The sequence below is a fragment of the Ranitomeya variabilis genome, chromosome 1, assembly GCF_051348905.1.
Source record: "Ranitomeya variabilis isolate aRanVar5 chromosome 1, aRanVar5.hap1, whole genome shotgun sequence".
Classification (NCBI taxonomy): Eukaryota; Metazoa; Chordata; class Amphibia; order Anura; family Dendrobatidae; genus Ranitomeya; species Ranitomeya variabilis.
Genome location: NC_135232.1, coordinates 165,394,616 through 165,416,408, shown reverse-complemented (window position 1 = coordinate 165,416,408; position 21,793 = coordinate 165,394,616). Strand labels below are relative to the sequence as shown.

The following is a 21,793-nucleotide window of genomic DNA, read 5'->3' as shown; positions in this document are numbered from 1 at the left end:
GCGCTTACGCTGAGCTTTATGTGCACACTTTTTCACATAGAATTGCATTAGAGGTGTAAAATCCAAAAGTAGAAGGCGCACATTAATCTTTAGTGCATTTCCACTGCGGAAATGCATCAAAAACCCAAGTAATCCACTTATATATATTATGTATCAGTCATGGTCAGTGTTGGCACCGTATATATCTGTTTAACCCATTAGATGGTGCTGTCAATGACTACATCATATAAATGGTTAACAGAGTGTGGGGGCTTCCTCTTTAACTCCATCGGCACCCTGAGATCATGATTGGGTGGTCCTGATGTTTGTCATGGCAATTCACAGCCAAATAACAGCCTAAAGGTACCGTTACACTAAACGACTTACCAGCGATACGACCTGGCCGTGATCGTTGGTAAGTCGTTGTGTGGTCGCTGGGGAGCTGTCACACAGACAGCTCTCTCCAGCGACCAACGATCAGGGGAACGACTTCGGCATCGTTGAAACTGTCTTCAACGATGCCGAAGTCCCCCTGCAGCACCCGGGTAACCAGGGTAAACATCGGGTTACTAAGTGCAGGGCCGCGCTTAGTAACCCAATATTTACCCTGGTTACCATTGTAAAAGTAAAAGTTAAAAAAAAACAAAAACAGTACATACTCACATTCTGATGTCTGTCACGTCCCCATTTTTACAATGGTAACCAGGGTAAATATCGGCTTACTAAGCGCGGCCCTGCGCTTAGTAACCCGATATTTACCCTGGTTACAAGTGAACACATCGCTGGATCGGCGTCACACACGCCGATCCAGCGATGACTGCGGGTGATCAGCGACCAAAAAAATGGTCCTGATCATTCCCCAACGACCAACGATCTCCCAGCAGGGGCCTGATCGTTGGTCGCTGTCACACATAACGAGATCGTTAGCGGGATCGTTGCTACGTGACCAAAAGCGTGACGTTGCAACGATATCGTTATGTGTGACTCAGCTTTCAGAGTCTACCGGATATATTGACCTGTTAAGAAATTATCAACAGTTAGGTAGTAAAAATACACTTTTTCATTCCTAACATGTCACTGAAGGATTAATGAACTACCTGGCAGCAGTTTAGGTCGAGGGTTTTTTTTTTTAATTTTGAAATGGTATCACTTTTGGAGGCTTTCCAATATATAGGTCCCCCAAAGTTACTTCAAACCTGAATAGGTCCTTCAAAAAATATAAATTTTGTAAATTTCCTTGAAAAAAAAAAATGAAAAGTTACTGCTACATTTTTAAACCTCCTAAAAGGCTAACAAAATAAAATAACATTTTACAAAGGGTGAGGATGTAAAGCAGAGATGAGGGAAATGTTATTTATTCATATTTTTCTATGGTATGACTGTCTGGATTAAAGGAATAATCATTCAAAGTTTGAAAATTGCTATTTGTCAAATTTCTGATTTTTTTTATAAATAAAACACAAAATATATTGACCTAAATTTGCCATTATCAAAAACTGTGTCACCAAAAAAAAATTAAAAAAAAAAAAAAAAAAATAAAAAACACATTCTCAGGCTAGCTGGGATACGTTGAAGCATTCCAGAGTTATTACCTCATAAAGCAACACTGGACAGATTTAAAAAATTTGGCCCGGTCACCAAGGGGTTAAAACAGGACACACCGACAAAAGACAAAAGCACATGTAAGAATACACAATGAAGAAACACAAGTAACATTTACATACTGTATGTGCAGACAATCTGCAACATGAAAAGCTCATGGTGGGAACGCAGCCTTAGGGCACTATGTACTCACCGGGCCTACACTATACACACACACACACACACACACACACACACACACACACCAAGGTACCGGAGTGATATGTAACTTTTCTTAAAACATTAAAAGTGGAACTTGCTGTGCATATGTTCATAGTTTTTAATATTTCTGGCAAGATGTTTCCGTGTGCACATGTTCCTTCTTTTAAGTGGTGACCGCCCCACTCTTCCGGTGGCCTCCACTATTTTATATATGAAATAAAGTAATTAAATGAAATCTAAAAAAAAAAAAAAAAAAAAAAGAAAGATCCGACAGCAAAGTCAACACAAAAAAGTCTGAGAACATGCCAAAGAAGACGCTTCAGAAAAACACCACCGGCGTTTTCCTAAAGGGTCTTCTGCAGGTGTGCCAGTGTCTATAAGAGGTGTGCGCAGACCCATAGCCGGACCCAACATCTTTAGGGTGAATGAAACTGAAGGCAACTTTCAAGCCCTCCAGCCGTCCGGAGAAGCACCTCCGGTCATTAGGAACTTCATGTGACCCTAAATGTTACCGTTCCTTGGATGCATAAACCATAGAGGTTTTCATTCTGAGAACAGTAAATCGCTGCTGCTATTATTCACACACATTAATGGAGAGTCCTAAACCTGAAGATATGTCATCTTACATTGTGCTCACAGAGGCAGAAACATCAGTCCATTCTCCCCGCGCAGAACAACACCAGCAGCCTCGGCTTATTCATGTTCAGAACATAAGTGAAAGTAGAGAAAATTCTACTCCAAATTGATAGAGGTGACGGCTTCTCTGTAATGGCTGCGTGCACATAAATAAAAACCTAAATAACTGCAAAGACTCAATTAAAATATCAAACAATTTTCTGGCTACAGACTCTATGCAGACCTATGTGTCACCATGGTTACAGCCAAACACCAAAGGTTATTCCGCAAAACTGGCCTTGTTGCGCACAGCAACCAATCAGCTTTCAGTGCTCTGGTAAAATATATAGCTGAGTTTAGATTGTTTTTCTTTCTTTTGGACAGTTTTGATAAATGGAGCGCACAATGATTAGTCCGATTCTGCAGTCATTAGTTCCTCCACTTATCTACAGACCATACTGGAAGAGACACACAAGGGTAGGTTTGTACTCTGTAACCATGGAAACACATACATCTGTATAGGAGCTGATTACACAAATGGGGTTAAAATAAAAAGAATATCAAAACCATCTACACAGTTAAACTATTTTTTAATCTTAGATCTAGAAGCATAGGTGTCTTTGTGCCTTGTAAATGCAGCACCATCTGGTGCCACTAATCCGACATTGTAGTAGAAACAATAGCTTCCAAGCCAACAATAATTGGCAAAAGTACAGTAAGCGAGGTTACTAGTCGTCACAATCCAATATGTCTATGTAGTAGGAGGATTTGTGCCGACTCCATATACACATAGTCCCATCAAACCGAATGAAAACTTGATTTACACAGCAGAAATTAGGGTAATATTACAAGAGGAATTTACTTCATGATTAAAAAGTATACATTTTAAAAAAATAATAATTTAGAACCAGATTTCACAGCAGTGAGAAGTCATACAATGGGTAAAGAAGAGGGAACTTGTCATATTCATTATAAAATGTTTAAAAAAAAAAAAAAAGATGCTCCAAGTCTTAATAATAATAATGATCTTTCTGTTCAGCGGGTGACATCTGGGAAGTCATGTGTCCTAGGACTCTCCCGCCACCCCACCAGGATCGTACCTAGTTCTTACATGGTCCTTTTGCATATTAAGATTTCAAGTATTACTTTTTTAGCATCAGGCTAGATTTTGGCATAATAGGCCAGTCAACAGATTGCAAAACTAGCTAGGTAGATGGACATGTTCATTGAAGCCATGCACCTACCACAACTCGCTTTTGCATATATCACACACGGTAGGAGCCATATGTAGACCAGAAAATAAGGGAAAAACCAAGGTCTACCTTTGTATCGTGATCAAGCCTAAAATGACTGTGGTACAGAAACGTGGTTAAATTGGTTGTCCAACAAAAAACAAAAACAAACCATGACCGCTTTTTTTCCCCAAAACAGCGCCACCCCTGTCTTCAAGTTGTGCATGATACTGCCATAAATGTCGCTAAACAGCAATACATCTGGTAGACACACGGGGCACTGTTTTTGGAAGAAAGCAGCCATGTATTTAAAATCCTTACATTTGTTCTTTGAGCAGAGGGCAGAACTCGATCAGGCCCAGGTCAGCAACTAAGCGCTTCCGGCCCAGGTCAGCAACTAAGCGCTGCCGGCCCAGGTCAGCAACTAAGCGCTGCCGGCCCAGGTCAGCAACTAAGCGCTGCCGGCCCAGGTCAGCAACTAAGCGCTGCCGGCCCAGGTCAGCAACTAAGCGCTGCCGGCCCAGGTCAGCAACTAAGCGCTGCCGGCCCAGGTCAGCAACTAAGCGCTGCCGGCCCAGGAGACCTCAAGGGCATGACACTCTTCTAGTACTTTCCTTACAGGCAGCACATGGTGTATCAGTGCAGAACTTCTGGATATGTCCATTATAAGAGACAATGACGTACAGTAAAATAATGTCCTGATCCGACAATAAAAAGTGGTCCTGCCACCCTTGTTGCAGATCTGGATACATAAGATGTGGCATTTATATTGGACAAATAATGATGAGGAAAACAATGTGTGAATTAAAAAATAACAAAACAAAAAAAAAACCACACAAAACACAACATGAGCGGTGGTGGGGAAGAGCACTGGCTCACATTCAGGTTAAAGGACCACCAAAGTAATGGGGGGGGCTACATTACAGCTGCTTAATGCCAAACACAGGCACATGATCCCCTAGTAAATACATTGCTTAATGTTCTTCACATCTCAGGCCAATTTATAAATGAACGAGCAGTGGCAAAAAAAAAAAAAAAAAAAAAAGGGCATAAGATAGAAGCCCGGGGAAAGCTTGTATCTTTTCACATTAATGTGAAGCTTCCAAATAACGATCAAAGCGAAAAATAATATCCATTGTGTCCTCCCCAGCCATAGGCGTGGATCTGCACAGTCACCATAGACATACTACAGGAGATATGTTGCATTTATAGGGACAGACAGAAAAAAAAAAAAAGAAAAGCACCAATGCAGACCTTTCCACCCTGATAATTGTGATCCCACTTCAGACTTGAAGAGGTTAATGTTGTGTAATGTGCAGTGCATATAATGCAAGGCAACAAAACTGGAGACCCCCACACCCTCCAAGTGGTGTGCAGCGAGGCTGAAGTCACCATTGACAATGCATTCAGGTTACATTCGAGCTACACCAAGAAGCCATCTAGTAAACCAAGTGTCACATGTATCTCAGGGAGGAGACGACCGTGGACAGTATGTGAAGACAAACCACATCTAGGCAACGCCCGCCGAATATGTAGGACAGGAGTGTTCAACACTGAAAGGTTCTCGGATGTAGTAAAAAGAAAGACGATATTGCAAAAAAACAGTGCAAGACGGAAAGATCCTCCCACAGCCAGATACTCACAATTACAGAGAACGAACAGAATCAAGTCCTGTCCATAGGACAGACCTTCTCCTCACCCCCAGTAAATCCCTGCACATCCTTGTAAAAACCTGAGGAAGGTAAGGCTTGATTAAAACACGCTCTAGGCGGTGAGGCTGCAGCGCTCCAGAACCTCGTGCAGCTGCTGGTGGCTCAGAAATCCAAGGATTTCATGATGGCGTCCTTGTCAAATCGGAATCCCAGGAAGGCTTTAGAAGAGAAGGGATACTCCAGGGCACCATTGCAAGCTTCAGCTCCAGCGTGGTCATACTGCGGCCCTTCAGCGTGGTCATACTGCGGCCCTTCAGCGTGGTCATACTGCGGCCCTTCAGCGTGGTCATACTGCGGCCCTTCAGCGTGGTCATACTGCGGCCCTTCAGCGTGGTCATACTGCGGCCCTTCAGCGGGGATGACACCACCATACACAGAGTCTGGAAGAAAATGTATCCTAATAACTATCACTAATGCAGGGCAGCGATCGTAAGGTGCTTCCCTACAGTCCTGGGGTCACCGGCACAGGGGGTCTGAAAAGGTAACTGGAGGGAGGGAAGGAAATCGGTGTCACAGTTTTACTGCACTTACAGGGACTCTGATCTAAACCTGCCAGCTCCACTCAGGACTGCCATGTAGAACTAGAACACTTTGTAAAAGGAACTATAACATTCAATGTTCATAATCATTTTTTTAAGGGAATTTGTCAGCAGGATTTAACCCCCTCAAAGTATTTATATATGCACCTGCAGCTCTTTCAAAGACTAGTCCAGCACTAGCTTTACATGGCCAGTCCGTTCCTCCTTTACTGACAAATCAGCTTTTCAATAGATATGCAAATGAGGCTGAAGAACTATTTGTACATTTGTAGCCTCTGTCACTCCAGCTCTACTCCTTGCCCAGTGATGCCATCTTCCTGCTTGATTTCCAGCCTCTATGCTGTGCCACGTCATGGACAATAGAGCAGTCAGTCAAGCAGGAGGAGGCTGCACTGAGCCGGAGTGACAGAGACTTCAGATATGCAAATATTTCTTAAGCCTAATTTGCATGTCAATAGAAACATTGATTTCTCAGTAGCAGAGGAACGGACTGGCCATGTAAATTATTCCTGGATGTCTTTGAAAGCGCTACAGGCGCATATAAACAGTTTGTGATGTGAAATCCTGATCACAGATTTCCTTTAAGCAATTTCTAAAAAGGAGGGAAAAAAATATATAAATATTAAAATCATAAGTAAGATACAAACCCCCATCAAAAGTGTCATTCAGACTTCTAGGATTTAGTTTTCGCTCAGATTTCTACAAAGACAAAAAACAACAGCATGGTCACTGCCTCTATACTGTGAAATGTGCCCTAAAGATACAGGTCAAGATGGTTACAAGATCGCCTCATAGGTCGCGCACCTACCAGAATATTATTTTGCTGCGGCTGTTGCTTGGCTTGTGGATTGTGGACGCCATTTGCTTTTTTCTTTTGGTTCTGAGAATCCTGATGTTGCTTCTTACCGTTGGTCTTAAGATTTTGATTCTAAACCCCCCCATCCCCCAAAAGAAAAAGGGAAAAAAAAAAAGAAGCAGACTTTAACATATGCCCAATACATTGATCACACATGCCCATGAACATGAAGATATCAGCAACCTCCTGTTTTTTTCTATAGGGGCTGACTAGTTTACAAGAGACAATTTCATATACCCTGATAGAGTATCCGTCACTGACAGAAGAGACCGCTCCGAACCCTCATGTCATGAGACCCCCGCGTCTATACACAGTGGATTCATTTCAATGAGATCCGTGTAATGCATCATTTGCCCTAAGATGGCGCTGCAGAGAACTGACAACTTGCTGCAAAATTTCTCCAGATTAACCATAACTGCAGGAAACCGTGAGATCAATAATCATATAGGGACCATTATAATTAAAAGTGACCCCCAATCTTGATATGTCTGGATCTTGAGCATCTTTTCTTATAAATAGAGTAGTGCATCATTATCTACATAACACAAGTTCACTACTATAACGGACAATGGAAGATTATGGAAGTGACTATTGTTGTACCTTAGGCTTTGTCCAATATTCTCCTGGAGAAAGTTCAGAAAACTGAGGCATACAGCGCATTCTGGGCCTACAAGGGAATGAATGTTAGAAGTGACATTGAAGAGATGAACTGTGAACGAGCACGCACGCGCGCGCACACACACACACACACACACACACACACACACACACACACACACACACACACACACACACACACACACACACACACACACACACACACACACACACACACACACACACTGTATGTGCTATAGAAACAAAAACCTAAAGATGAACTGGAATAGAAGTTGGTATCCGTGCAATGTGTAGGCGCATGTTCACACTGGCCACTAAACAGACAAAACCGAAGATAGAAACAAAATGAGCAAATACCCGTTTATACAGCTCCCTATGGCTGGGTGGCCATTGGTCGGGGGTCTCGGTCCTGCTTGGCCCTTATTCACATTTTACTTCATTTGACATGTAGCAAGGTTTTAATAATAGAGGTTAGGATCATCGCGAATAGGGTCACCTTGATCCGGTGGGATGGCTCTTACTGTTTTTGATCAATATTATGTCAACTAAAGCATCCTATGGTATTTTCATGCACTATTGCTATATATTTACTGCAGGATATTTGCTCACGTTGCTTGAATCTTAGGTTTTGAATATTTTATACACATACAAGTTACCTTCACTACTTACTCCATTAGTACATGGGTTACATGAGGACACAGGAAAATAGCTCCTCTTATGTTCACTGACAATTTAGAGCAGATTGCAACTGTCCGTCAGGTCATTATTCTCCATGGTAACAAAGTAAACATGTACTAGTTCTGAGAACTATAGTGAAGGTGGTTACACGGCATAGTTATAATCACACACAGCTCTGCATTGAGAGCAGACTGTCAGTCATTACATGGCTCACAATGGAAACGCCCCTTTCATTTAGAATAAGCTCTGGAGGCGGATTCTAGGGGAGATCTGTGTCCAATCCAGAGATCTTAACAGCTCATGTGCATATAAGGAAACCATGGATTTCTCTGGAACAAGACATTGCATCTCCGATATTATTTTATTCAGCTTCCTATGACCTGCATGCCCATATAAACAGATTAGGAGGGTTGATTTAAGTGACAAATTCCTTTTAAATTCTGCTGTCAAAGAATGACAGTGGCATTTAAATGGTTAACAGCAGCACTAGAGCTGAACTCCAGCCACTGCGGTTCGCCAACATTTACCACCCGTGGAGAGAGCTCAGCTCCGGAGTCATCTCTGCATATGGGTATCACCTCCCTCCCCAATGACTTACATTTTGTGTTAAGGGGTTAGAGGATCATTGCTTTATTCAGACCATTATTTCCCCTGACAGATTTTCAGTTCCATCCCATTCTTTGCATACAGTTGGCCCTAAAGGACCATTTTTGATGACATTTTGGTGAGTAGTCCGGAAGAGGAATCACTGTAGAGCTTGTACCCATCCTGTCATCCATTAGGAACCAGAGCTTTAAGGAGTCACCTTCATCTGCTCTGCAGACACAGGCTTGTGGTTTCTGTACGGCTACGATACATACAGGGCCAGTAATTACCCATCATTCCAGAAAGCATACAAGTACACCAGACGTTAACCTGGATCACTGATGCACACACACCTTCCACCCAGCAAGGACACATTAACCATTCCAGGACAGGAATCGCACCTTACCTGCATTTTTCTGTGTGTGGCTTTAATGGTGTACTTCCGGCGGAGAGCAATCCATTATCACTATCTGACGAGTCGCCCAGTCTCCTCTGAAGCCAATCCCGCAATGGTCTACGGAGAAGCCGAGAGAATATGAAACATGAAGGAATCAGCGTAAGGTTTTTTTATTGAAAAAGTCAAATTAATTGGGGTTTACTATAATTGGTATCAGAGGGAAAAGCGGCTGCTCTTCTCATAGAGAGCAGAGGATTGGAGGATAAGCACAGCCAAAACCAATATGACAACCCTTGTGCTAGTCCAAACATGGGGGCAAGCGGTCACCGTAACCATGCGATTAGAGCAATCTGAAAGACCAAGGCTTTCATGGCAACTTTGATAACTGTTGGGACTATTCCAGAGTGTAGTTTTGACTATATTAAAAAACGACACAACGAAATGACTATTTGGTCTCAAAGCAATTTACAATAGAGGTAAGTGGTCGCATATGACCTACACAAAAATCCATTAGGTCTGAATTTTTGCAGATACTTGCATCACAACATGGAAAATCATTTGACACTGCGATATTCATTAGTGAAGAGTGCAAATGCTCGTCACTCGAGTTTACGGAATATGTGAAAGGTCTTAGGAACCTCAAAACATGCAAAGTAATCCGCATATTATATCTGGAGCACATCCTAAACAGTGGTGACCATATTTCAGTGTGTGCACATACCATTATTTAAATAAATAATAAAGCACTTGGCACTCAAAGATTCATTTGCAAGATGAACGTAAAAGTTTTGTTTATTTGTGCGACCAGTTCAAAAGATTTTAAACGTTTTCGGTCACTAGACCTTCATCAGAAACATCTCTTATGAAACTGGAAGCAAGACAGCGCGATGCATAGGCCCAAAAGACCTGCGCACAAATATAACCTGGCAAAAACACCTCGGGGGTCCTGGAGGGTGTATCAGAGGTAGGGCGCACGGAAACAGCAAAAACTCGCTGGAGGGAGCTGGCGCTAGTGTGTCCAGATCCGGGATGCCGAGGTGCTGGGGAGCCGGTGTTGCCAAAAGCCGCGCCAGGTTATATTTGTGCGCAGGTCTTTTGGGCCTATGCATCGCGCTGTCTTGCTTCCAGTTTCATAAGAGATGTTTCTGATGAAGGTCTTGTGACCGAAAACGTTTAAAATCTTTTGAACTGGTCGCACAAATAAACAAAACTTTTACGTTCATCTTGCAAATTAATCTTTGAGTGCCAAGTGCTTTATTATTTACTGACGGGTTGGAAACCTTACTTGTGCACCACCAAGGAACCTTGAGTGCCGTGTGCTACTCGTATACACATACCATTATTGTCGGTGTATGTCTATCTCATTACTGTCTGTGTTTTGCACAGTAAGTATGGAGTGGTGTACACTTCTTGTATAGGAATTGCAAGTAATTTTTGGAGAGTCACACCCGATCAGTAACTAGACCAAATTATAGGTTTTAATGTACTGTGGTAATTATAGTAAAGTGCAGTACTAGCCATAACCCCCCGGTACCTCCGTAGCAACACGGCAGCCCACCCATCCAAACACCCGACACTGCGTCCAGTGGTGTAGAATATAGTTATGTAGCAGAAACCGCACAGCCACCTCTCCACTGAGACCAGGGTACAGGACCCCAGGGGTGCACACTGCGCTGCCTTCAAGCACCGTGTCTGACAAGCCAAAAATGCTCTTTATTGCTGGCAGGTTTCTCATTTTGCTTACCTTATGAATGGTATAACCATGAAAAACTTGTTCGGAGCCAGCCCTAGCTTCGACTTGGGCGTCATATCATTTTTATGGCATGGCAGCTTTTCAATTGGAAACCACTCAATGTTCTAAGACAAAAAAACAGTAAGGTTCAATGCCGTATTCTGCAATCACAGTTTCATGAATTAATTTCATTCATCATAAAAAAAGAAATAAAGATGAAGAATTCAGACTTCAGCTGCCTAATCTGAAATGGAGGTTAACGAGGAATCTCAAGTTAGGCCTCAGTCAGACATCCGTGTTGGGAGTTTCTAACTACTAGAACATGAGCCAAGCATAGTCTATGGGACTTCATATGTCCATGTTTTTTCCCCAGTGAGGGATTCACACACACAAAAAAACAAACAAAAAACACAGATATGTCCATATTTAATCCATGCGACAAATCAAAATTAACCATACAAGTCTATGGCTCTGTGCAAAATCCCGGATAGCATCAGTGTACAGTCTGTGTGCGGTCGGTGATTAATACGGTAATACACAGAAGAGGCTTTGTAATTAATTTTCTTTTGTCCATCAACAAAATTCACTGATGATAAAAACTGACACATGGATCAAACGCTGAAGAACATTTTTTTTTTTCATATGAGAAAAAAAATCATCAACATATGTAAGGGGCCTCAATAGTAAAGTACCGTATATACTCGAGTATAAGCCGACCCGAGTATAAGCCGACCCCCCTAATTTTGCCACAAAAAAACTGGATGGCTCGAGTATAAGCCTAGGGTGGATAATGCAGCAGCTACTGGTAAATTTCAAAAATAAAAATAGATACCAATAAAAGTAAAATTAATTGAGACATCAGTAGGTTGTGTTTTTGAATATCCATATTGAATCAGGAGCCCCATATAATGCTCCATACAGTTTATGATAGGCCCCATATTAAAATATGCCCCATATAATGCTGCACAAATGCTGATTATGGTCCCATAAGATGCTCCATACAGACATTTGCCCCATATAATGCTGCACAGATGCTGATTATGGCCCCATAAGATGCTCCATACAGACATTTGCCCCATATAATGCTGCACAGATGCGGATTATGGTCCCATAAGATGCTCCATACAGACATTTGCCCCATATAATGCTGCACAGATGCTGATTATGGCCCCATAAGATGCTCCATAGAGATATTTGACCCATATCATGCTGCACATGGCCCTATAAGATGCTCCATACAGATATTTGCCCCATATAATGCTGTACATGGCCCCATACAGATATTTGCCCCATATAATGCTGCACATGGCCCCATAAGATGCCCCATACAGATATTTGCCCCATGTAACGCTGCACATGGCCCCATAAGATACTCCATACAGACATTTGCCCCATATGCTGTTGCTGCGATTTAAAAAAATAAAAAAAAATAATAATGACATACTCACCTCTCAGGCCCCCGACACTTGCTATATTCACCGGTCCGCGTTCCACCGCTGGCGCCGCTGTGTCTTCCCCATCCTCTGCACTGACGTTCAGGCAGAGGGCGGAGCGCACTAATCACGTCACCGTGCCTTCTGACCTGAGCGTCACTGCAGAGGACGCAGCCGTCGGTGGAACAGGTGAACATCGCGCACTGCGTTATACACATACTCACCTGCTCCTGGCGCGGTGCAGTCCCTGGTTCTCTGGCGCCGGCAGCTTCTTCCTGTATTGAGCGGTTACATGGTACCGCTCATTACAGTAATGAATATGCGGCTCCACCCCTATGGGAGTGGAGCCGGGTCCATATTCATTACTGTAATGAGCAGTACCATGTGACCGCTCAATACAGGAAGAAGCTGCCGGCATCCGGAGAACCAGGGACGTCCAGGGACCGCACCAGGAGCAGGTGAGTATTATTAGACAGCTGCCGCTCCCCCTCCCCTGCCGACCCCTGGGAATGACTCGAGTATAAGCCGAGAGGGGCAATTTCAGCCTAAAAAAAAAAAAAAAAAATATGGGCTGAAATTCTCGGCTTATACTCGAGTATATAAGGTAAGTACACCTTCAGAGCAGAGTACACTTACTCGGATTTCTCTTCTTGTTTTTGGATTAAATTTTGTGTCCTTTGAGACCGCAGGAATGATATACAGACGTGCTAACTGATCATTGATCCTCAGCTCAATATAATCATTACTGCAGATTCGATCTTTGATATCAAAGCCTGTCTCTTCAAGTACCTGAAAGAAGAATCAGATCAGCATGTGAGGAAAAGAAGGAGACATTGGAAGTAACACCTTATAATACAGGCTGATGTTATCACTACACATTACATTTACCAACACCTCCCTACATCGATGTTTGCGGATCTCTTCAGTTTAGTGCTGGATACACAACAATTGTTAAGGATCCTTTAGGGTACTGTCACACAGTGGCACTTTTGTCGCTACGACGGTACGATCCGTGACGTTCCAGCGATATCCATACGATATCGCTGTGTCTGACACGCAGCAGCGATCAGGGACCCCGCTGAGAATCGTACGTCGTAGCAGATCGTTTGGAACTTTCTTTCGTCGCTGGATCTCCCGCTGTCATCGCTGGATCGTTGTGTGTGACAGCGATCCAGCGATGCGTTCGCTTGTAACCAGGGTAAACATCGGGTTACTAAGCGCAGGGCCGCGCTTAGTAACCCGATGTTTACCGTGGTTACAAGCGTAAAAGTAAAAAAAAAAAAAAACAGTACATACTTACATTCCGGTGTCTGTCCCCCGGCGTTCTGCTTCTCTGCATTGTGAGCGCCGGCCAGCCGGAAAGCGAGCACAGCGGTGACGCGGTGACGTCACCGCTGTGCTTTCCGGCTGGCGCAGACACAGTGCAGAGAAGCAGAACGCCGGGGGACAGACACCGGAATGTGAGTATGTACTGTTTTTTTTTTTTTACTTTTACGCTTGTAACCACGGTAAACATCGGGTTACTAAGCGCGGCCCTGCGCTTAGTAACCCGATGTTTACCCTGGTTACCCGGGGACCTCGGCATCGTTGGTCGCTGGAGAGCTGACTGTGTGACAGCTCCCCAGCGACCACACAACGACTTACCAACGATCACGGCCAGGTCGTATCGCAGGTCGTGATCGTTGGTAAATCGTATAGTGTGACAGTACCCTAAAAGGAGATCTCATCATGCTAAACAAGTAAAATCACAAAGTGCTTGTAAAAACAAGCACCATGGCAATTTACCTCTCCTCAAAAGCCAGCTCTGTTCTCAAGAACGAAAATATTTCTAAATCTTATAGTTTACTACTTGTTGCCGGACTCCTTGGTAAGAAGCACACACTTGCAACGGCTGCTGTGAGGCTGGTTGGATCACGAGATCTGGACAGTTTCGGTGCTCCGGCACTCATCTAAGTGCAGTTTGGGTTGGACCAAGGTGCGACCATTAACAATCTTCAGGAGAACATCGCACCCAGCAAGCAGGACACCAGGAGACAGGCATGCGGTGCCCCACTGAAGATAGATGGTGAGAAGGACACTAACGCCACACACCGTTGATAGCAGATCAATACTGATGGTGTAATCTAAAGGTACCTTCACACTAAACGATATCGCTAGCGATCCGTGACGTTGCAGCGTCCTGGCTAGCGATATTGTTGAGTTTGACAGGCAGCAGCGATCAGGATCCTGCTGTGATGTCGTTGGTTAAAGTTCAGAACTTTATTTGGTCGTCAGATCGGCGTGTATCGTTGTGTTTGACAGCAAAAGCAACGATGCCAGCGATGTTTTACAATGGTAACCAGGGTAAATATCGGGTTACTAAGCGCAGGGCCGCGCTTAGTAACCCGATGTTTACCCTGGTTACCAGTGTAAAAAAAAAAAAACAGTACATACTCACCTTCGCGTCCCTCGCCGTCCGCTTCCTGCACTGACTGAGTGCCGGCCGTAAAGTGAAAGTACAGCACAGCGGTGACGTCACCGCTCTGCTGTTAGGGCCGGCGCTCAGTCAGTGCAGGGAAGCGGACGCCGGGGGACGCGAAGGTGAGTATGTAGTGTTTGTTTTTTAACATTTTACACTGGTAACCAGGGTAAACATCGGGTTACTAAGCGCGGCCCTGCGCTTAGCAACCCGATGTTTACCCTGGTTACCTGGGGACCTCGGCATCGTTGGTCGCTGGAGAGCTGTCTGTGTGACAGCTCTCCAGAGACCAAACAGCAACGCTGCAGCGATCGGCATCGTTTGTCTGTATCGCTGCAGCGTCGCTTCGTGTGAAGCTACCTTAAGGAATATACTGATATGGTAGCATATAGAATGCAGAAATGTTTAACAAAAACCACATTAAAAATAAACATTTTTTTCCCGCATTTCATTGCAAAATATACCCCATAGCTAACCGAGCCCATGTGGGAAACCATCACCTAAACTGGACTGTCCGACTTTATACCTAGATCGAGAAATCATGAGAATAAAGTCTACGACAATAAGCAGCGCCTCACCTCTCTGGCAGCACAATCGTGAGGAGCTTCTTCTTTATTCACTTTTCCTTTTGGAAAGCCCCATCCAGACTTTGCTAAATAACCCTGAACAAGAAGCACCTGGAAAGAAAGAAGTAGATAAAGTGAGGGCGGATACGTGCACACATCCATATTATGGGGTAAAATTATAGGGTCAGGTTGTATTCAGCTGCCTTCACACTGCAGAGATTCCAGGGTAAGGTCATGACATGTGGGCGTTATAAGCCGGGGTGGAGGTCTCTGCTGTGTGCCACTGTATGGCCATGTTACCATGCTTTAAAAAAAAAAAAAAAAAATTATATATCTATAATAAATAGGTATTTTTTTGCGGCATGCTCCCTATAGGATAGCTGTATATTGCGGAGAAGTGGAGTCCGCTATTCCACTCAGTTGGGAAATATTATCTACCAATGTACAAAAAAATAAAAACACATTTCCATCTACAGTCTTACTAATTAGCTCTGGCATTTTTGTGTAAGTCACTCACATTTTCAAGTGTCTCATCCAGAATAATGGCACCATAGGTGGGTACTCCCATCTTATATTCCTTCCATTCATCCAAGACCCTTTGTACATCTTCACCATTGGGAAGTAAGAATGGGCAATGCTGGAAAAGTGCAAGGATTGTAAAGGAAAGTGTGGGACAGGACTGAAAAATTCCACTGGTGAAGAGTAACTTCCATGAGCTCTACATTCAGTGTATATTCATTTGGGCAGGGAAATAAACCATTACGTGGGATAACCAATATTGTGCTCTAATGAGAGCCAGTCAGCGATGATCAGTAGGGCCCAGGCACCTCGTATCTGCAGGAGCAGTGTGTAATGATCACCTCTGGACTGAATAACGGGCAAGCAGCCACCCGCATATACCCAACTGATCACAGGGGAGCAGCACTAGATCCAACAGGAAAACTAACAACATAGATCTCCTAAAGGGGTTGTCTGGACACACAACTCCTGTCCGTGTGGATGTCAGAGTCTCCCATTTAGTAACCTCCTGTATAAGCCAGAATGGAGTCATTCACTAGGAGTGGCCCCCGGACTGGAGAGCTTTCCCCTCCATTACATTATCTGCCAGGCATCTAATGACGCCCTCATGCTGTAAAACCTAAATGATGAACATTTACTAAAGGTTTTCTTTTATGGAAGGCAGAAGCCGTCCAGCACAATTTTCAGGCTTTGGAAATATACTTGCAAATTATCAAGAGTCTCAGAGCTTCTTAGCATTTTATGTATAAGGCCGGATCTACACATCCGTGATTCACGGGCCGAGAATGGACTGAGGTGCACGGACCAGCTGAGGGTCTCCTGATCCAATCTTCAGTCTGTACTCAGCCCACAAAACGTGAATCTTGGATAAATCATCCAGTAATGGCAGGTGCTAGGCTTTCACCGCTGCACAGGGGGAATCTCAAGCCATGTCCTCTGCGGTCCCCCATTCTTCCTCAGCCGCAGAGGAATCTGCTCACCAGAGACATCGGTCCCAGCGTCCTGCTCAGGCTAATGCTGTGCGTCTGGTTGCTGCTGCCTTTCCAGGTCCAGCTATAGCAACCAGCTTAGTCTGTGGCGAGCAGACGATTCTGGGACTAAGTCCTGCTTTTGGCCTTCTGAGCATGCTTGAGAGATGACCACTCATTGGTGGTCGGAGGTCACATACCCAGGTTCTCAAGCTGCTCAGATTGGTCCACTAGCAAGGTCCCGGAAGGCTGCGGCTATAAAGGGATCGCTCGGCCGTGCGCTAGTATATTCCAATATCGTGTGTGTGCAAGCATGTATGTATCTGGTGCCTGCTCCTAATCATGCTCTACCCTCTTTTTGTGACTGAGTCCGGGAGTTTGGAGCAAAGATATAGCGCCGTGTAGTTGCATTGCCAGCACAGTACACGCTGGTCAGCGTCTACTTGTGGTGTTCGCCAGGCGACGCCGTGCGCACTCCGAGCACTAAATTCCCTAGTCAGGGTTGGTTAGTGGCGTTAGCCGGCGCGATGCTGCGCACACTTTGTGCGCTAATTCTTTTAGCTAGTTGTAGCTCAGGCATCACAAGTGCGACGCCGTGCGTGTAGTGGGTCTAGAAAGACTCTTACCCCGCGTCCTAGGGGCCGAGTCTTGTGACCAAACACTAGCTCTGTTTCTGCAGTACCCGGTGACAGCAGACAGGGTACAGTATCTGTGTTCTGCGGTTCTGTGAGGTAACAGAGCTCGTTGCAAGTACACACCAGGTGACGGTTAACCCACGTGTGTCCGGTGCAATACCGCCACTTGTGTCCGCCATTACCGAGCAGCAGTTTCCATCTCTGCACGGTGGACCCTGGGCTACGAACGCACCTTATTATTATCTTTATATTTATTTGGTGCGTTCCGCCAGCCCTAACTGCAGGTAAGCCAACTTTCTGGTTTGTCTGGCCTATCATATCATGCTAGACCAATGTAAATCCACGTCACTGGAGAAGACACCACATAAGACGCTGAACATTTTTGCTGTGGTTCTTCATGCAGAAATAAAAATAAATTAGACTAAAAAAGAATTCGAAAAATTCCAGCAAACTGCATATTAGTGCTGTATGTAAGCAATGTGTGTAACAGATGAGGAGCAGAGAACCAGCAGCAAACCCTGAGAAGGATATCGGCTTTAGCAAAGTCCCTTATCCCACACTGAGGCAGGCCTGGAAAGTTCTGCATGCAGAAGTCCAGGTAAAACCAGTGGGCCAGTTCGATCTGGAAGCAAACTCTGATGGCGTTATCTCTTTCTTCGCTGGGAATGTGCAAGATAAATCGGCTGCGGAAAGAGAAAAAACATCTCGTTACTATATCACAGTGGAGTGAAAAAGACACAAAACCTCATGTCACAGGCAGAGGAACAGCGGCCGCGCCATTACAGTGTGCTCCATCAATAGAGGATCTGGGCAGTAAGCACGGGACCACCTCTCCGCTGACCACTCTGCATCTACAGTGGGGGCAGCAGTCTGTATTGAAACCTTCACAAGTGCGTAAAACTATGGTACCAGAACAACCTAGTACCGGTGTCATCAGTGGGTCAGATCAGTGCTTTTCCAATATGGATAGAGAAAGAATGAAATTAAAAGCTTCTCCTATACTGTGCAGGACACCGATGCCACCCGTGAGCTCTACGTGTTGTGCATACCCACAGCCTTGTATTGGCCTTGGTCATCCGTGCTGCCAGAAAAAAAAAAAAATAGACATGTCTGTGTGTGGTATGGAGCATGTGAACACATGTGTGATCACCATAGATTATAATGGGTTCATGTGTCATATGTGAAAAAAAACAGATGCCACATACATGTAAAGGGGCCTCAGACTGTCAGTGCTGCTATATGTATTGTTACCAGCCTTGTGATATTACACAGGGCGATACACTAAAAACAAAAAAAAGGAGAAATAACCACAAGGCGACGCTCTGCAATATGGGATACAATGGAGGGGGATATTTTTCTTCACGGGTTCATTTGGAAATATAGAGAGCGACCTTAGTGTGGTTCTTTAAGAGAACAATGGTGCATGTCACTGCATACCGGATTTATCCCACATGATGTGTGATCCTGCCTCAACAATTGGCCACTTATGATGAGCACCACGGCAGTCTGCACACCTGTGTTTTGTATAGATCTAACATACGGCAGTGTGTGACTGGCCCTGGGCAGGAGCGCTGGGTACAGCTTTTCTCCATTCTGTCTCCAGAGAGGGGGAGCGGAGACTCCTATGATAATGATCACACCCAAACCTTTCTTACCCCGGAATCAGTGGGTGAGCTCACAACCCCCCATACATGATATTATGTATACCCCTCCCCACATGTAAAGCACCATAGAATAAATGGCGCTATAGTAATAAAGAATGATAAAAAAATGGCCGACATTGATCTGCTGTGTGCGGCTTTCTGTACACAGGTGTTGCCTGGCAAGTAAATGTTTTATAAAAAAAAAAAAGCCCCAGAATTAAAAAATAGAAGACGCAGAGCTCAGTGGTCTCGGCCCCTCAGCTGTTTCCTGCATCAGCAATGACGTCCTGACAAATGGCCGCTGTATAACTGGTGTAAGGTCAGCGCCGCGCTTAGTACTACAGCAGCAGGCACATGGCGCGACTCCAGGGGGGCACAAGATTGATGTGGAAAGTTTACTTCAAAGGGAACCTGTCACCCCCCAGGCATTTGTAACTAAATGAGCCGCCTTGTGCAGCACTGATGCTGCATTCTGACAAAGTGGCTCTCTTAGTTCGGGTCCCTGGCACTGCTGAAAGAATCGTTTATCAAATTTGTCCCTCATACCGTGAAATCGCCACTGGGCAGGTCTTTCCCGGCTAATCCAGACGCCTCACAACCGTCAATCATGGCCTCTGCGCGCCGGGGGCCGCCTCCTCTTCCTTCATTAGCGTCCCTGGCGCCTGCGCTGTAAGTTAGAAGGGCACCAGAAAAAAACGGCGCACAGCCATAGGATTGTGTACAATATAGAGGGTGCAAATAGCAGTAATATTACACAAAAGAGGGGGAGAAAAAGACACTGCTATAAAGAAATGCACACCATCAATTATATAACCATACAAAACAACACTTTATTGGCATAAACAACAAAAACAATTAAAATCAATACGTCACTGCAGACCGCCAGGACAACCAATGCATATACACCAAATAGTATGCAGCCTGTCAATAAATCTCATTTACAAAGGCAGTTGTAATGGTAACATCCTACCTAGCGGCTCATGGGGAATCTAAATAACCACAGAAACTCCCATATGTATAGTGGGACATTAGTCCAAGTTATAAGGACATAGTATCCGCAGCAAAATGCAACCCACCTAAGTTAAGACAAGCTGGAATATCCAGGGGGTCGAGTGGACCATGACCCCACGCGTATCGCCTCCCATGTGACGACTTTTTGATACACCGGTAGGTGCTTAAGGCATTAACGATGCACGTATATATACACTGGTATATTGGTAGGCTAGATACTTCCCCTGACGAAGCCTCATTCGGGAGGCGATACGCGTGGGGTCACGGTCCACTCGACCCCCTGGATATTCCAGCTTGTCTTAACTTAGGTGGGTTGCATTTTGCTGCGGATACTATGTCCTTATAACTTGGACTAATGTCCCACTATACATATGGGAGTTTCTGTGGTTATTTAGATTCCCCATGAGCCGCTAGGTAGGATGTTACCATTACAACTGCCTTTGTAAATGAGATTTATTGACAGGCTGCATACTATTTGGTGTATATGCATTGGTTGTCCTGGCGGTCTGCAGTGACGTATTGATTTTAATTGTTTTTGTTGTTTATGCCAATAAAGTGTTGTTTTGTATGGTTATATAATTGATGGTGTGCATTTCTTTATAGCAGTGTCTTTTTCTCCCCCTCTTTTGTGTAAGTTAGAAGGGCAGCACAACTGCGCATGCCAGAAAAAAAAATAAATAACAGCGCCGGTGCCAGGAACGCTAATGAAGGAAGAAGAGGCAGAGGCCATGAGTGACGGCTGTGAGGAGTCTGTGTAAGGGGGGGAAAGACCTGCCCCGTGGCGATTTCACAGGTATGAGGGACAAATATGATAAACGATTATTTCAGCAGTGCCAGGGACCTGAACCAAGAGAGCCACCTTGTCAGAATGCAGCATCAGGGCAGCACAAGGCGGCTCTTTTAGTTACAAATGCCTCAGGGGGGGGGTGACAGGTTCCCTTTAATAAAATAAAGCGGCACCATGAATAGGATGGAGCCCGACGATGAGCACTGACAGATGGGGGGGTCTCAGGTACAGAAGGCTGGAGGTCAGATCTATGCAGCTCCTGCCACCACCTGTCACCCACATTCCCCCGCAAGGTCAGAGGTCAGCCTGCACCACAGCCAGTATGGGGTCCCGGGTGTCCGATCCCACCGGCAGCAGCACCAGCAGAGACAGGAGAGGGGGAGGGGAGAGGAGGATACTTTCTGACAATAGCAAAAATATAAACGTTGCCATAAAAGTGTCAGGGGCTGATGTACATGGCGCACAGCAATGATGGAGGCGATCAATGGCTCAGATCACAAGGTGTACTACGAGTCCCAGCAGGGTGACAGTGCGTGCTGAGGCTAGTAGTACCACAGGGAAAGTGTATTACAGGAGCACTGAAGTCCGCCGTCACCTGCACAGGTCGTCCAGGACGCCATCGGGAACCTCCACTCGCTTGCCTTCCATGGTGGACACAGGCACATCCCGGAGACAGAACGATCCAGGAGCCTGAAATAAGCGGGAGCTGCGGGGCGGAGCGAGGAAAGGAAACAATAACAAGCAGAGCTCCGCTCCTCGCCAGTCACTCACTGCGTCACCGCCCTGCGTCACCTCCGCCGCCAGCTGCACGGCCACCGGGACAGGCTCCACCAATCAGCGATGGAGCTCGCCATGTGTCTCCACGCCCACCTGGGAAGGCGTCACGGGAAAGCGTTGGACCAATCGGCACTCAGCATTCAGTAAATCCCGTTGCTACCCTAGGCAACAAGGCGTAAGCTGATTGGACGAGGAGTGTTGCTATAACGATGTGTGCCGTTCGTGTACGTTATTTGACTGGGTGATGTCA

At 45.0% G+C, this 21,793-nt stretch overlaps 1 protein-coding gene across 2 annotated transcripts; it reads right to left on the bottom strand.

The window, feature by feature from the left end:
• Window positions 1-714: 714 nt before the first annotated feature.
• Window positions 715-21,586, bottom strand: DCP2 (decapping mRNA 2). Of its 2 annotated transcripts, none has more exons than XM_077290442.1 (11): window positions 21,362-21,586; window positions 17,857-18,008; window positions 15,721-15,848; window positions 15,216-15,314; window positions 12,816-12,968; window positions 10,759-10,871; window positions 9,024-9,131; window positions 7,337-7,403; window positions 6,689-6,808; window positions 6,528-6,579; window positions 715-5,721 (listed from the first exon to the last, which is right to left on the bottom strand). In XM_077290442.1, exons 1-11 carry the CDS (start codon window positions 21,412-21,414, stop codon window positions 5,444-5,446), a joined length of 1,323 nt encoding a protein of 440 aa, XP_077146557.1. In that variant the 5' UTR covers window positions 21,415-21,586; the 3' UTR covers window positions 715-5,443. The 2 variants fall into 2 exon arrangements, with proteins under 2 accessions (XP_077146557.1, XP_077146563.1); XM_077290448.1 differs by lacking the exon at window positions 21,362-21,586 and adding an exon at window positions 18,531-18,593.
• Between the last annotated feature and the right edge of the window lie 207 nt (window positions 21,587-21,793).